Here is a 17920-nt window from a genome sequence, read left to right as displayed (position 1 = left end):
TTGTTTGTTTTTTTTTACAGGGAGGGGTGCGTGAAAAACTCGGTGCATTTGTCATGATGACATAATTTTAAGCATTAACTTTTAGAAAAAGCTACTAAAATTCTGAGCATGAATTAACTTGTGTAATCTTCATTTTAAAAACTCCACACCAGGGGTACCCCAGTGGCTCAACTGGTTAAGTTTCGGACTCTTGGTTTCTGCTCAGGTCATGATCTTGGGGTCCCGGGGTGGTCTCTGCACCCAGCCCAGAATCTGCTTGACATTATCTCCCTCTGCTCCAAGCCCTGCTCTCTCTCTCAAATAAAATCTTCAAAAAACAAAACAAAACAAAACAAAACAAAAAACCAACAACAAAAAAACCCCAACAACAACAAACTCCACTCCAAGGGCGCCGGAGGGTGGGTGTGTGAGACTCAGTCGTTTAAGCTAAGGACTCCGTTTCAGCTCAGGTCTTGATCACAGAGTCCTGAGTTCAAGCCCCCCTGGGAGTCCAAGCTGGGTGTGGAGCCCACTTAAAAAGAAAAAACAAAACAAACCCCACGTCACAGGTGAGGGCCCTGAGGCACAGAGCAGTTAAGCCACTTGCTGCGTCCCAGAACTCATCAACAGCGGGACATGGTTTGCACCCAGGTGGGCTGGGCCTGCCAGGCGCTAACTGCTGCCCGCGCTTAGGAGGCGCCGAGCCACGGTGGGAAGCGGGTCGCGTAGGTGCCGGCGCCAGTCACGGGGCCCACACCGAAGTGCTCCCTGCTTGGCTATCTCCCACATCACAAGTGAGTAGCGCAGTCAAGGACCGCGAAGGCCGCACCTTTTCCCGGCCCTCGGGCGGCAGGTTACACGCTTCTTCGACAGCCACGTGACCCGTGGCGCGCGGCGCCCTGGGCGGGCGGGGGCGGGACCTGACGGCAGCCCCGCCCCGTCCTGGGCCAGTTAACTGGCGGCGGAGCGGCGGGCGCGGACTTCACGGTGCTGCAGTCGGTGGTGCTGGCAACCTGGCAGCCACGGCCATGGCTACGGTGCGGGAGGAGGCGGTGGCGCTGAACCTGTCGGCTCTCCATAGCCCGGCGCAGAGGCCTCCGGGTAGGTGCTGAGGGCCCCTGTCCCGGGCGTGTAGGGGGTCCCGGGCCGGCCCGGGTTGGGGGGCTATGGGGGAGAGGGGCCCAGGCTGCGGTTCTCGCGCTGGACCGGGTCCCCGCCGGGTCCAGCGGGTCGGCGCAGCTGTAACCACTCGGGCGGGTACCTCTCAGTGTCGGCGAATTAGAGCCCTCTCCGGCGGGTGGGCTTCGGCCGGCAGACCCCGCCGCCCTCACAGCCCAGATTTTTACTTAGTTCCCCAACTGGAACTTCGCCGCGCTCTCGTCAGTGGCCCGCTGCGTGCCAGGCGTTCTCACTCGGTCTCCAGACAGGCTCCACGTCGTTACGCTTAGCGAGTATCTCCGGACCTCGATGGCTCTTTGCCTTCTGTCTCAAGCACGAACCTCGGCCGCACAATATGGCCAGGGACCGAGCGCCTCTCTTGCCCACTCTGTTCTCCAGACTTCCTGGGAGTGATGAGTGTTTTTTGTTCGATGGCAAGGAACTTGGCATAAAAAGTATTCGTTAAATTTTCTGGATAAGGAGTATTTCAGTGAATGGGAGTTTTGAACTTTTTTTTTTTTTAATGGTTTTGTGACATTAGGAGAGACGTTGGTGAATTCTGCCACCAGCTTAATCATATCTTTGGGGACAGCTTGCTTAGCCTTTTGCTTTCTTTGAATGTCCAAACAAATGAACGGAAGGGATAACCAATTCTAAAATTCTGATTCTAGCATATTACAACCCAGTAAGTAAAGATATTCACACAACACAGCCTTTTTTTTTTTTTCTTTCTTTCTAGAGCAGATACAACTTTACCCTTTTCTGTATCTGCTGTGTGGGGTGTAGGTTCCCTATCCCGCAAAAACGTTTCCTTTGGAAAATACCTACTAGTGAAATTGACTCCTTCCTCAAGATGACAGTAGTCAGTGACTTGACTCAGGTCATTTGGGTGCATCTCAATGGTTCCAGTCTTGTGTCGACTTACAATTACTAATACTCCTTTTAATCTTCAAAATGCCAATAAATTGTGATAGAGAGCTACTTTTCTAAGAACAGTCATAATATTGACCTTTTCTCCACCAATTTAAAGGATCAGATAAGCATATGATGGCTACATTCAGAATTTCTCTTTGTTTTACATTGTGAAGAGAAGGGATTCATTCATCATTTGAGAATTCAAAATTGGAAACAGTCTTGGGAAGTCTTTAGGCTTACTTTCTGAGTGAAAGCCATTACCAACTTTTAAGTGATTAGAACCGTAGCACCCTGTCTTCTCTAACAGCTGAAATACCAGTTCTGAGCTTTGGGCATTTGTGAACAGGTTCTTAGATGGCATAAGGGAGTATGTATCTTCAAAATTAAGTAGGCGACTCTCCGCGGGAGGAGCTGAGGTGCTGGTAAGCAGATCTAAACCCAAGGAAAAGACCAGGTTCCTGCCTGGCAGGTGCAGTGGGCAGAGAAGGGCCCACCGCCTCTTCTCATTTGTTTTGCTTGCTAGAGTTGGAACTCTACCGGTTAGCATTTGTTAATCTCTCTTCCACCCTTTAGTTCCATGTCACAGTCCCAGGGAGCACAGTAATAGGAGCCTGTGCTTCTTGGTTCCTTGCGACTGGCTCTCTGTGTGCTGCAAGCGGCTTTGTACTCTTCATTCTTTACCGAATAGTTACTCTTTCTACACCTAAACGGGCTGTAGTGACCAGGGGACCTGATTTATGTAGAAGAAATGAATGCTATAAGCTAGCCATCAGCACATACTTTGAAGATATTTGCCTTTCAATATAGACAAGAAAGTGGTGTGTTATCCTGTTATCCCTTCATACTGTAACCTAATTCTTTGAATTCACCTGGTATCACTTTTCCAGGGAGCTCAAAGTACTTCCCATATGCTGTCTCATTAATCTGTCTCAATTAAAGTAGGGGCCAGTGCCTACTTTTGTGGATACTTCTCTTAGCCTGTTTTAAAATTGTTATTATTAGAAAAGATTTCTTTTACGTCCTTTACCTACTTGCAGCCTTCTTTTTAGAGGCAGTCTCAGGTTTAGCTTGACATCTCTAATACCACACAAGAGGAAAGCAAACTTTGGACTACCAAAACCAATATACAGTAAAAGCATTGCATATTGGTATCCGTGTCTAGCAGGTTTTTCCCACTCAGTCACAGCTGCTTATTTGAACACCCAAATCTCAGTTCTCTACATTTATCTCTTTTCATAAGGTTTTGGTTAATGTCCAGTAGATTAGTTCTTTTCTTTTGTCTTGGCAGTTCTGTGAGTAATGTTTTAAAATCTCTTGGAAAAAAAAATAATTCTTAAAATTCTCTTTAATCCGGGGCACCAGGTGGCTCAGTGGGTTAAAGCCTCTGCCTTCGGCTCAGGTCATGGTCTCATCTCAGGGTTCTGGGATCGAGCCCCACATCGGGCTCTCTGCTCAGCAGGGAGCCTGCTTCCTCCTCTCTGCCTGCCTCTCTGCCTACTTGTGATCTCTGTCTGTCAAATAAATAAATAAAATCTTTTAAAAAATTCTCTTTAATCCTAAATGTTTTAGGATTTTAAAAAATTTTTTTATTTATTTGAGAGAGAGAGAGAGCGTGAGAGAGCGAGCATGAATGGGGGGAGGAGCACAGGGAATGGGAGAAGCAGGCCTCCTGCTGAGCAGGGAGACCAACTTGGGGCCTATCTCAGGACCCTGGGATCACAACTGGAGCTGAAGGCAGATGCTTGTGACTAAATGACTTAGGATTTATTTATTATTTTCTGATGAAGAGTTAAATCCTCTGGTATGTGACACATCTTGTCTTAATCTGCTGGCAGCCTTTATGTATTGAATTCTGTTTAAAGCCTGACATCCTCAGGTGGTACGAATAGTTAAAGGATAAACTCTGAAGGTAGAGACTGTCCCCTTAGTTCAGAGGAAGGAAGAAGTAAGATACCTTCCCTTTTCTTTTTACTTTTTAAATAAACTTTTAGAATTTTGAATAGATTTAGATTTACAGAAAAGTCATGAAGTTGGTATATAGAGTTCCCATCTGCCCTTTACTCATTTTTTCCTTACTATTAACATCTTACCTTTGTATAGTACATTTGTCACAATTAATGAACCAAAGTTAACACATACTTATGAGCTGAAGTCCATACTTTACTCAGATTTCATTAATTTTTGCCTAATGTTCTTTTTCTGTTCCAGGATCCCATTCAGGATATTACATTACAGGGGCTCCCGGGTGGCTCAGTCGGTTAAGCATCTGCCTTTGGCTCAGGTCATGATCCTAGGGTCTGGGATGGAGCCACACATCAGGCTCTTTGCAGAGCAGAGCAGGGATCCCGATTCTCCCTCTCCCACTCCCTCTGCTTGTGTTCCCTCTCTTGCTGTCTCTCTCTGTCAAATAAATAAAATCTTTTTAAAAAGGTGGGAATATCATATTACATTGAGTCTTTAGGCTCTTCCAAATTGTGACAGTTTCCCACTCTGTTTGGAGTTACACGTCTGTTCATTGCTGGGTACTGATGGTAGCCACTTAGCGTATATTGTCTCCTGTGATCCTCACGGTAACTGAGGGAAGTGGACCTAGCTCTTGTTTTGCAACAGAAAAGTTAGGCTGTTTGGCCAGGATTGCATTATTAGTAAAGATGGGGCCGAGAATAGAACTCAGGTATCTGGGACTCCAGAACTCATGCTTTGATCTTACTCTTTGTATCCACAGAAAAGAGCGCTGTGCCTGCTGCATTAACACAAGTTTTCATGTCCTAATACTATTCAGTTAACCCACACTTTCTGAACTGTGGGCACTATTGACATTCTCTCTGTTGTGGGGGCTGGCCTGTGTTTAGCAGCGTCCCTAGCCCATCTGCTCACTAAGTGCCAGTAGCACTTCCCCTTCCTCCGCCTGGGACAACCAAGAATGGCTCCAGACATTGCCAGGTATCTAGATGACTATAAAAATCATTCACTAAGAACCACTGCATTAACTCTCCTTTAAAAATTTTTAGTAGTTGGCAGTCATCTACCACTCAACAAGTGTTGAATAACCAAATCTATAGGCAGTCTATAAGGCAATTAAATCATTTGAACTTTTGCGAACTGTAAGGACATTTGAAAAAAAGGCATTAGGGACACCTGGGTGGCTCAGTGGGTTAAGCCTCTGCCTTTGGCTCAGGTCATGGTCTCAGAGTCCTGGGATCGAGTCCCGCATTGGGCTCTCTGCTCAGCAGGGAGTCTGCTTCCCCCTCTCTCTCTGCCTGCCTCTCTGCCTACTTGTGATCTGTCAAATAAACAAATAAAATCTTAAAAAAAAAAGGCATTAGCTTGCTGTCCAAGTTTTGTGAAAAGTGTCTAACATGAGCTATCTGAATTCTTTTTTTTTTTTTTCCTGTGGGGTAGGGGCATTCTAAAGCCCAAGAAGGAAAAGGAGATTGTTACATGTTCATTTAGAAGTAGCATTTTTTTTTTTTTCATAATTCTCTGTGTGTTTACCTTGCACTGGGATCCACTTTTGTAATATGTATATGATCTTCTCAGGCGAATAATCCTACTAATTTGAAGTGACTATAGAATTGTTTTTGTCCTTAGGTCAGTTTCACCAGCAGGGCTGTGGGAGATGTGTTCTGCAGATCATAGCTGAAGCTGATTATCCCTTTATAACTTCTGAATAAGTGTAATTTCTTGACATGTCTGCCTTATGACTTGATCTTTTAAGGAATTATTTCAATAACTTGAGTATTTAGTGTGTACTTGTAGAAGGGAAGATATTAGTATTACACATATATATCAGAGTTCAGTATCAGAAATTTAACTTCTTTTTATGGTTGGTAAACTTTTTTGGATAGATTTCAAATACATGCAAAGGACAGGTCTTGGTTTTGAAAAATAAGTATTGCTTTCAAGCAAATAAAGATGAGTGCTTGAAAAATGAATGTTAACTAACCTAGATTTATATAGGGCTTATGAGCACAGTATGTTATAGATCTAATTTAAAACAATTTCTGAGCCTCTTGTTAGGTCACCTTCCAAAAAGCTTTTTATAAGGTCACATTTGTTCCTATTCCTCATTTCTTACCATATTTTCTGTGGTGTTCAATGTCCATATCTAAATGGAAATGGGTAGAATTTCAGTCTCTGAAATCCTATAGTCAGATGTTTAGACCTGAAACCACCCTTAAACACAGTGTTCAGCTCTTGTATCAGTGAATGAAGAAACCAGCCTATAGAGGTTAATTCTCTTATCCAAGGTCATCACAGCTAATCTTTAGACTCTTTGATCCTTTCATCATGATGCTTTTAGAACATTTGTGACCAAAGGAAATCAGGAAGCATCAAGAGGCAGATAGTGCTGAATCTGATTTTATTAATTTATTTATTTTAGAGAAGGGGGAGAGAGTGGGTTGGGGCAGGAGCAGAGGGTGAGAGAGAATCTCAAGCAGGCTCCATGCCCAGCACAGAGCCCCATGTGGGGCTCCCTCTCTCAACCCTGAGCTCATGACCTGAGCCCAAATCAGGAGCCAGACGCCTAACCTACTAGGGCACCTGGTTTAAGGTGAGCATCACTAGTAATTAGATAGTGATGACTTTTAAAGAAATGTCTAGCTCATATGCAAGTGAGGGCTGGGGACAAGGCTGAAGCTGAAATTTGATGCTAGACTTACAAAGCACTCTTTGTCTACTTCTGGTCTCTTGAATCCTGTTCAGAAGTCACAGTAATTTGTCTCACTGGGCCGTGGTCTGCTATACCCATATTCCCTTCAACTCTTCGATGATGATGAATAAGTTTCAAACCAGCATGTGGGGGATCTATGTTCAACTGGTGAAGTCAGCATTAAAAAAACAGGTTATCCTGGTGTGGGTTTTGGCACATGTACTTGTCAAGTGCAGGTTATGTTATGTATTAAAGTATCTGTATGAACATGAGCTGGTTTGGGTCTGTGGGTGGTGATGCTTAAGGGGAAATATCCCAGGATGCAATGTTGGGAATTAATGGTCAGTGAGAACAGAGGGGACCTGAAAGGGCTGAATTGTATCATGCCTAGAGGACTCTGGAAACATTGTGTGGCTCAGAGGTGCCTACTATCCTGCTCTAACCTGTTCTTTAATCTTTTATACTGTGTTATCCAACCTGCAGAACTTCCTGATTTCCCATATTTAAGCAGCAAGTTAATATGCGGAAATTTATTCTTCTTACTTCCCCTCTGAAGATTAGCCTTTGTCACTGAAGCTGTGTCTCCCCTCCCTCCTACCCCCTTCTGTTGTCTTGTTGATCTCTAATTAGTAAGTGACTCAGCCTTAATTTTTAGGATTTTTATACTTATCTACTTGTAGCTCAACTCTTAGGACTGAGGTGTTTCAAATTTAATATCATTACCAGCCAGAAGTCTCTTTCACTGCTACTTAAAAGGCTCTCTGATCTCTACAAGTTTGAATCTTAATTTCCTCTCCTCTCCTACTCCTGTGTACTGTGGCTTGTATGTATTATAGAATTTATGATATCCTACTTTATTTTAGGACTAACGGCTATAGCATTTATTTATTTATTTATTTATTGGTTTATTTAATGACTGATTTTTTTTTAAGGTTTTATTTATATATTGGGGGGGAGCATGAGTTGGGGGAGGGGCAAAAGGAGAGGGAGAAGCAGACTCCCCACTGATCAGAGAGGCTGATGCAGGACTTGATCCCAGCACCTTGAGATCATGGTCTGAGCCGAAGGCAGGTGCTTAACTAGCTAAGCCACCCAGACGCCCACGGCTGCTGTTTTAAATAGCTTTGTTAAGGGTTCACAATTTTTTTTTTTTTTTGGAGGTGGGGAGGGCTCACAAATCTTAAAGTTTTTTGTTTCTTCTAATCTCATTGGCTCACTTAAAGCTCTTTCACTTAATCCTAGTGAAAAGTTGATGCTAAAACCCTCTGGTGATTTAATATATTTACATTTGAGAACTAGAAAAAGTATATATTTACTACCTGTGAAACTGGGTTTGTTTAACTCATGAGCCTCAATTTCCTCAAAATAAGATTATTAACAACTATTTCAGAGAAAGTTTATCAGGATTCAATAAGAGAAGGCAGAGCTTGTCATATTTAAGTACTCAAAACATGAGTTGTTATTAATAACAATGAATATTTGGAAAGTCTAAAGAGCAGACATTAAGTTCATTTAAATCTCAGCTATAATCTCTAGTATTTTAAGAAGTTAAGAATATTAACTATGAGGGCGCCTGGGTGGCTCAGGGGGTTAAAGCCTCCGCTTTTGGCTCAGGTCACGATCTCATGGTCCTGGGATTGAGCCCGCAATCGGGCTCTCTGCTCAGCGGGGAGCCTGCTTCTCCCTCTCTCTCTCTGCCTGCCTCTCTGCCTACTTGTGATCTCTCTCTCTCTGTGTCAAATAAATAAACAAAATCTTAAAAAATGAATATTAACTCTGAACACTCTTTTTATTTAGTTATTGTGCCTGGAAACAGTGCAGCTACTCCTGGGTTCTAGACACCAGGAATGAGCTGGACAGGTTTTAAGATTTCATCAAATGCTCCATTCTGGCTCTGTTCAGTAGATATTAAATACTGTGCGGGTAGTAAATCTCTTTTACCGGTGTGGTTTATCTAATTGATTCTCCATAATTCAGTCCTTAAAACTGTTCACATGATATTTGGAAAACTAGCATCAGTTACTGCCTTCTTTGTTTGTTACTGGATTATGAAGTATCTTGAATTTTAAAATATAAAAACAGTCTTGCTGATTATTAAACCAAAATAATAATTGGTAGATAGTTAAATTATCCATCTACTTTTGGTACGGGAAGTATACAAATAGTAAAGGATTTTATGTGTATGCCTGTGTGTATGTTAGTAATTTTCATGGTGAAGATGTTAAAATTTCTAGTAGCTACGAAATGACACTGTAAGTGACTACAGTGTGATGGCCCACTGGGATTCTATTATTATAAAAGACTGAATGACCTACTTAAAATTTATGACTCTAGCACATGAAATGGAGTTTTAATGTCTTTCAGGAACTCAACTTTACCTTCATCTCATACATTCTATTTTCTCTAAAAAGGCAGGAAGGTAGTTTCAGGTAGCAGTTTCTTTGGTTATAGCTCCCCTTATTCCTTATATTTGTACTGATGCATAGTTTTCCTTTTTATATGACCTTAAGGGACGTAATAAGTTTTCAACTTCTCTGTCAGAGTATCCTAAAAATATAGGAAGTAATACACTTAACAAAACTGGGGGCTTAAAAATTAGAACCACTGTGTATTCCGAGGATCACTGGAAGTTATAACACAAAAAAAGGCATACTCTCTGTTTATGTAAAAAGAGAGCAAGCCAGGGTGCCTAGGTGGCTCAATGGGTTAAGGCCTCTGCTCAGGTCATGATCCCAGGGTCCTGGGATCGAGCCCCACATCGAATCGGGCTCTCTGCTCAGCAGAGAGCCTGCTTCCCTGCCCCCCCAGCCTCCCCACCCCCCGCCTGCCTCTCTGCCTACTTGTGATCTCTCTGTCAAACAAATAAATAAAATCTTAAAAAAAAAAAAAAAAGGCAAGCCAGCCAGCTGGCCAACGAGCTGATGATTAGCTAGACTCTGTTCCATCAGCTTATTAAAACTAAGGTCCATTTTTTCCCTCTTAATTGTTTCTCCTTTTCTTTGTAGTTTTGCCAAATATCCATTTATTACAATGCGGAAAAATGTGATAACTCTTTGAAAGCATGTTTTCTTTCTTTTCTGTTTTGCTAAAATCTTGCTCAGTTTCTGTGCTTTTCCTCTTTGTGGTAGGCTGCGAGCTCCTGTTGGGCAGAAAGCAGTCTTCCCTGCACAAAGTACTTAACTCCTAAGCCTGCATAATAGGAAGCTTTAAAAATATTAGTTTATTCCAACTCGTGTGTGTGTGTGTGTGTGTGTGTGTGTGTGTGTGTGTGTATGTATGTATAACTGTCCATCTACCTATTTACCGATAAATGCTTTAAAATGATACAGACCATGAGCGAAATTCCAGTAGCACCTCTTACGGTATGTCTGGAAGTTACGCTTAACCTCTGTGCATCTGTTTTCCATCTCTCAAATAGAGATTATATCTGCCTCATAGCGTTGCTAATGGTCTACATGTGAGGCACTTAATAGAGTTCCTTCCACATAATTCGTAACTGCCGCAAGGACCTACTTGATCTGCACTCCCCCACCCCAAAGACCATTTCCACTCCCCTCTGATCCCACTTCCTACTGTTCTCTCCCTGGTTACCCACTCAGGCCATCTTGGCCTTGTTCTTCATCTCCTGGCCAAGCGCACTCGCTTCTCGGGCCTTTGTTCTTCCTGCTCCCTCTGCCCTTTCCCCAGATATCTGCACAGCTTGCTTCCTGGTTGTACTCCGGCTTCTGCTCACATACCACCTTGTCAGATCTTTCCAGACATCCCCTCCAAAATAGTGCTCTCCTCCTCACCAGGCTTTATTACCACCGCCGCCCCCCACCCCCACCCCCAGCATTCGTCCAACATCCGCATATTGTCTGTATCTTCCCACAAAGTAGAAGTCCATGAGAACGGGGACTTTGTTTTGCTCACCGATGTATCTTAGCCCATAGAACAGTGTTCACCATACAGTAGGCGCTGCTGATGAGAAGTTGGGCAACAGGCTGACCTCATAACTGTTCCTCATTAACAACTTCGGAAATTGCCACTTTTTGCTTAAGGATTGCTTGGACCTGATTATTAATGAACAAGGTTACTCTGCGTTTTTCCCATTGCAGGTTTCAGTGTGGCCCAGAAACCGTTCGGAGCCACCTATGTGTGGAGCAGCATTATAAACACTCTGCAAACACAGGTGGAAGTGAAAAGGCGAAGACACCATTTAAAAAGACACAATGACTGCTTCGTTGGTTCAGAGGCTGTGGATGTCATATTCTCTCACCTAATTCAGAATAAATATTTCGGCGATGTGGATATTCCTCGGGCCAAAGTGGTGAGAGTGTGTCAGGCACTTATGGACTACAAAGTATTTGAAGCAGTTCCAACCAAAGTCTTTGGCAAAGACAAGAAACCTACATTTGAAGATAGTAGTTGCAGCCTTTATAGATTCACAACTGTACCTAGCCAAGACAATCAGTCGGGCAAAGAGAATAAACTATATTCGCCTTCCAGGTTCGTATGAAATGTTGGACTGTCCTGGGGATATTGGCAGGCTTTCATTTACTTTTTAGCGAGAGGCTGACCGGCTTTATGTTCTTTTGGCAACTGTAAACTGGGCTAATGTGGGGATATTTGACAGGATACAGTGAATTTCTATTTGGTATCTCCTAGAATTCCTACTTATTCATATTTTATATTTAGCAGAATAATCAACAGATTTTGATTTTTTTTTTCTGCTTCAATTCACAATCACAGTGTAAAAACATGTAAGAGGGTTTATACACAGAGAACAACAGAAAAGGGGAGGGAGGGAAGAAGGGAGGAAGGGAGGCAAGTGGGTTATCACTGGAATCCAGGACATGGCAGATGTGAAGTATGGAAGGTACGTGGGACCCAGAATGCAGAGGATTTCATATGACATAAGGAATTTGCAATCAATCATACAGATGTTGGGGAGACCACAGAAAATGACAGTGTATCTTAGAAAGGTCATCCTGGCAGCCATATGGACAAGGAGAGCCTTAACAAGGAGAGCCAGTTAGGAAACTACTGCAGCATTGCCGTCTGCAGATGAGGGTACAGTGAGCTCCACTGGGGGGGAAGGAATCATGTCAAGGGACACTGGGGGACAGACCTGTAGAGCCCAGTGCTTGAAATGGGTATTGGTGATAAGTACATTAACTTGGTTATTTGTCATGAAATAAAACGTTTCCCTTTTATTTCTTTCAGCAAAACTTTGTAGAGGTGACCATGTAACCGAAGCTCTTCTAATTCAGATCTGACCCAAAGAGTTTTAGTGTTACCAACTTTTAGTTATTTTTAGTGTATCATGTATCAAATTTAGTGTACTTAGTGTTTCAAATATCTTAATGTCTTAACTTTCAACACTCTATTTAAAAGATGATAACATTTACCTCTCTATATAGGACGGAAATGTGAGGGTAAGATACAGCAAAATCACTGCTTTCCAAACGCAGGTGCATATTCTTTATCTGAAACCATTGGAGGCACGTGCATTTAGAAATTTGGAACTTTGGAGGTTTTAAAAAGATAATTTTGTACATAGACCATATATTAGATGGCCCTCCTCGATGGATCTGGGAGAGCATCTGGTAACCAAATGCAGTAATATTTCTGCGGTAAACAAAATAGTCCTACTAACTGGGATAAGCGAAGACTATGCGGGCGGGACAGGTTTTGTCACCATCTTAGTTCTGAATAAACTTCAGATTTCTCACAGCTTTTGGGGTTTCAAAATTGTAGATAAAGGATTATAGGTCTATATGTGGAAAATGATGAGCCCTGTCCACCAAAAAATGCCCCCAAAATAGAGACGAGTGATTAAAAACAGCTGTTAAAGTTAGATTATGTTTTAAAATTGGAGATCAAAATTTTAGTCATCAAATTACTTAAATCTGAATATTCAAAGGAAAATTTAGCATATGTATATTTAGGCTTGAGAGAGAAGGTGGATATTTTTGTATTCTACTCTTAGAATTTGCATTTGTTGTGTTTTTGCTCTGAAATGCATGAACTTTGTAGAAACTCAGCTCTCTGATAGTAAAGTATTTCTCTGGGCTTAATAATAAACAGTAATTTAAAAAATAAATTCATTTTAGGTATTCAGGTGCATTATTTAAGTCATCTGATATCAAATCAGCAAGTTTAGAGGATCTGTGGGAAAATCTGAGTTTAAAGCCTACTAACTCCCCTCCTGTAAACATCTCTGCAACCTTGTCTCCACAAGGTAAGTAAAGATGATACAAGTAAATAGAAGACCAACTTCAGATAAAATAAGTTATTTAAAACTTTTCAGTCTTAACCTTTATTAGAATTTAAATGTTCAGAGCACAAAGAAAGAGTACACTGTGTATTAAAGCTGTTTATATTAAGTTTTAACAGAGGTCTATTATCTTTAACAAATAGATCAGTGTTGCAACTCTTGAACACTGACTTTTGTCCTATCAGCTGGCAGAGGTTCAAATCTGCAGTGTTTTGCGTGCAGATTTTTATTTATTTAAAATGTCTCTCAGATATTTCTTTCTCTAACATTTTATTAGGTTAAATAAAATTTTGAAAATCACATTAAAACATAAATAGAACTCTTATGTTCTTCCTTGTCTGTGGCAATGGAATGTAGATTAATGACCGATTTCCACCTTCCCTCCCCCATCCCAGTTGTGGAAACCCTGAGTGGAATAATCTGGAGCCAATAGTTTCAGACCAGTTTTCAGATGGAATAATGAATCATTCTTTCTTCCAAAGTCCTTATTAACATGTTATATGACTTGATCTCTTATCTCTGCCATATTGGTTTTACAGTAAAAGAATGAAAAGAATTCCTGTCGTCCAAAGTCTGTTCTCCTACACTTTAAACAAATCTTGAATTGTTTTATGAAACCACTTCATAAATAAGATTGACTTTCTTTTTCCTCTTCTTTTTTCCTTTTTCTCTTCTCTTCTATTTTTTTCTTTTGCCACAAATTTATACCTTAGACTTGCCTGAGCAAATAACATGGTGAGCATTTAGTAAATATTGTTACTTTTTACTTTGTCATTTTTCCTGTGTAGTTATTAATGAAGTATGGCAAGAAGAAACAATTGGACGTCTACTGCAGCTTGTAGACCTTCCACTTCTCGACTCCTTACTCAAACAGCAAGAGGTTGTATCTAAAGTTCCTCAGCCTAAGAGGCAACCTGACTTGGTCAACAGCAGTAACTATCTGGATCGAGGGATCCTCAAGGCTTACAGTGACTCTCAGTATGTGGAAATACATCTGTCTCAATAATTTGAGGGTGTTTGTAGGAGAAGTCATAGATGGTGGTTTTCAGATAATCTTTTGCATTCTTCCGTCCACAGCATCAGATAAGCATTAGTTGATAATTATCAGGACTTGGGAAATTGAAGAACAAAATCAGATGTAATTTTCATCATTTTTTTATATTCATTTTTAAAATTAGATTTATTTATTGATTGATTTGACAGAGATCACAAGTAGGCAGAGAGGCAGGCGGGGTTGGGGGGGCGGAAGGCAGGCTCCCCGCTGAGCAGAGAGCCCTGTGCGGGGCTCCATCCCAGGACCCTGGGATCATGATCTGAGCCAAAGGCAGAGGCTTTAACCCACTGATCCACTCAGGCGCCCCAGCTAGAGAGAATCTTAAGCAGGCTCCGCCCTCAGCATGGAGCCAGAGGTGGAGTTCAGTCCCATGACCCTGAGATCATGACCTGAGCTGAAATCAAGAGTCTAGAACACTTAACTGACTGAGCCTCCCAGGTGCCCCGCATACCTATAATTCTTGTAAAAAAAGAAATAATTTAAATCCTATTTCTATAATCTAGTGTTTTTAAAGATTTATTTTTAAGTAATCTCTACACCTGTTAAGGGGCTTGAACTCACAACTCCAAGATCAAGAGGTGCATGAGCCACTGACTGAGCCAGCCAGGCGCCCCATATTTCTACAACCTGAAGCAACATATGAAAACATTTTATAATTACCTTACATTTTAAATACAGAGTTAGAAATTGTGCTAGAAGTGACCTTAGAGATCATCTCACTGCATCTTAACAATGACCTTGGTGAAGCTGATGTGCAGAAAGCTGACATGACCTGCCCGAATTAATGCCCCTGGGTGCTGGCAGAATTTGTTGTCCTGATTCCTAGCGGTAGAGCACATGATTATTCTTTTTTAAAACCGTATACAAAATACATATAAATATATAGTGCATATTACCAAGTTGAGTACTAGAAGTTATTCTAGAATTCTGTTTCTTGAAAGGCACTGCTTTTCTGAGGTTACCCAGGTGGCATTTTAAGAGTAGAGTTTGAAATTTGATATCCTTTTCAGTTTGTCTTGTAGTGGATAGCTTCTGTTTCCTCTTCAAGAAGAAAAAGGAAGATCTATGAAGCCAAACTTTTTGTCTGTGATACATGATCTAGCTGTATTTTAAAAAGAATTACACATATCTATATCTAAGTCTATGGAAATTTATCCTCATGGCAGACTTGAAAGAGGTAGTACATTAGGTACTGTGTGTATATTTGTTATTCTTCACTTTTTAAAATAATTCAGATAATTTTTTAAATAATTCTCTTCTCCTCCATAGGGAAGACGAATGGCTCTCTGCGGCAACTGACTGCTTAGAGTACCTTCCAGACCAGATGGTGGTGGACATAAGCAGAAACTTTCCTGAGCAACCAGAGAGGATAGACTTAGTGAAAGAACTTCTGTTTGATGCCATTGGGAAATATTACAGTAGTAGGGAACCTCTGTTAAATCACTTATCTGATGTTCATAATGGCATTGCAGAACTCTTAGGTAAGTAAGATCTTACTGGATACTGGAATTTGTCTTTTGGAGGAAACAGGAAAAAGTTAATTATCCTCCAAATGAACCAAAATGGCACTACTTCAAGCTCAAAATGGATCTGGATTAATCCATGGAAAGTATGTTTATTCCAAAACTTCTAGGGCTCACTTAGAAGGAGGCTTTAGCAAGCTCTCCAGTTATGCAGGAACTTCTGGTTGGCACAGGAGAAAGCTGCCCTCATTCACTGGAAGTTTAATAGGTCTAGTGTGGCAGTTCTCTTCTTTAGAAGGCTCTACCAACACCTCCACTTCTCCTACTTCATTGTCTTCAAAGTTGCAGACACTCTACCCCACTACCAATGAGCCCAACTTCCACATGGTTTGTTGAAAACAAATTGGGGGTTTCAAAGACTCCTTTCTATTTTTCTCAGGTGGAGTTGGATATATCACTACTTTACACATAGTGTACCCTTGAAATGTGTTGGATTAATGAAAAGCAGGCTGGGGATTTATTTACAAAGCCAAGAGCTTGATTTAACATCCTAAAATGATTATACAAGGATTTAGGAGTCTGCCTTGACGGTTGGCGTTGGTCATTTATTACAATTCCTAGTCGTTTTATTTGGTTTTGCTTTTGAAAATAGTTTTGAGTTAGTTTAGTGTTTTGCTTCAGCTTTACCTTGAATTTTGTTCCCTTTGATAGTCATATTTGGTCAAAATTAAAAGCAGTTTTTTCTTTTGGCTGAAGTGAACGGGAAGACTGAAATAGCATTAGAAGCCACTCAGCTCTTCTTAAAGCTTCTGGACTCCCAAAATAGAGAAGAATTTAGAAGACTACTATATTTCATGGCTGTTGCAGCACATCCTTCTGAATTTAAATTACAGAAAGAAGTAAGTGTTTTGTCTAAATATGAATTGTATTCGAGTAGTCTTAATACTTACAGGACTCACATACCAAATTATTTCACATTGGCATCAAGTATGCTGAAATGAGTAGTGGCTATTAATATTCAACATTGCCTCTTCTATTAAACTCATTTTATTTATTTATTTATTTATTTATTTATTTATTTATTTGAGAGAGAGAGATCACAAGTAGGCAGGGGCGGGGGGTTGGGGGGAAGCAGGCTCCCTCCTGAGCACAGAGCCCAATGCAATCCCAGGACCCTGAGATCAAGATCTGAGCTGAAGGCAGAGGCTTAACCCACTGAGGCACCCAGGTGCCCCTATTAAACTCATTCTTTTAAATATACACTGTTGGGTATGTTTTGTTTTATTTTTATAGAGTGACAACCGAATGGTTGTGAAAAGGATATTCTCAAAAGCGATTGTTGACAATAAAAATTTATCCAAAGGCAAAACTGATCTTCTCGTACTCTTTTTAATGGACCATCAAAAAGATGTTTTTAAGGTAAAATTCTGAAAGTAGTTAAATTGAGTTTATGTAGTAGATAACTGGATTAAAATCATTTGAATAATCTCTTGTGTCCCTTCTCTCTCTCTCTCTCTTTTTTTTTTTTTTTTTGGTTAAGATTCCAGGAACTCTACATAAAATTGTTAGTGTTAAACTCATGGCCATTCAGAAAGGAAGAGATCCAAATAGAGACACAGGTAATCTGAGAAATAAAATTTTCATGATCTTCCAAAGGTAAATCCCTAGTGTTTATTTGAAAGTGTTTTGTTGTAAGTAGTTACACTTCAACTAGACTTTAAAACTCCTCAGAGTTATCCAGACTTAGCAGAGAGTGTCCTTATGTCAAAAAGGTAAGTTGACCAGCGTTAGAGACTCAGCAGTGTTTAGCATCTTCAATGCATTTTACAAACTGGGGAATAAGAATATAAATGTAAAAATATTGTTGTTTTTTTTTAAATCTCAGGAATAGATTAACTGAACTTTTTACTTTTAATCTTAAAGGATACATATATTGCCAGAGAATTGATCAAAGTGATTATTCTGACCATACACAGAAGACAACCAAGGATGAACTAATGAATTTACTAAAGACTATTGATGAGGATTCAAAATTGTCTGCCAAAGAGAAGAAAAAATTGCTAGGTCAGTTTTATAAGTGTCATCCAGACATCTTTATTGAGTATTTTGGAGACTGAGTTTTTAATGTCTGTATATAACTTATATATTTTAAGAATAAATTATGTATCCTAAAAATCTAATCACATTTGTAATCTTAAATGTTATAAATATGAAATTGTACTTAATAAAACATGTTTTGTATAACCTTCCGTGTCTGAAACTATTAGATGGTGTATTGCTGTTAAGTATTGACCTCTTTAAGGTGAGCTGATTTGTAAGTACTGTGCCCAGTACTTTATAGAACATCATAGGAATTTAATGAGACGACATTGCAGTGTTTATTTAACAAAGTATTAAATAGTCAGGAAGTCTGTAATTACAAGTTAATAAGAGTGTGG

The 17920-nt window shown here is 40.6% G+C and overlaps 1 protein-coding gene across 1 annotated transcript; it reads left to right on the top strand.

Moving 5' to 3' along the window:
• Positions 1-963: 963 nt before the first annotated feature.
• On the top strand, positions 964-17705 carry LOC111150070 (DEP domain containing 7). Its single transcript, XM_022507410.1, has 9 exons — positions 964-1080; positions 10804-11194; positions 12802-12929; positions 13754-13943; positions 15289-15500; positions 16239-16381; positions 16776-16901; positions 17023-17101; positions 17406-17705. Exons 1-9 carry the CDS (start codon positions 1008-1010, stop codon positions 17597-17599), a joined length of 1536 nt encoding a protein of 511 aa, XP_022363118.1. The 5' UTR covers positions 964-1007; the 3' UTR covers positions 17600-17705.
• Positions 17706-17920: the final 215 nt, after the last annotated feature.

Source organism: Enhydra lutris, unplaced genomic scaffold, assembly GCF_002288905.1.
Source record: "Enhydra lutris kenyoni isolate GAN:26980312 unplaced genomic scaffold, ASM228890v2 scaffoldscaffold22, whole genome shotgun sequence".
Taxonomy (NCBI): domain Eukaryota; kingdom Metazoa; phylum Chordata; class Mammalia; order Carnivora; family Mustelidae; genus Enhydra; species Enhydra lutris.
This window is presented reverse-complemented; position numbering and strand designations above follow the sequence as displayed.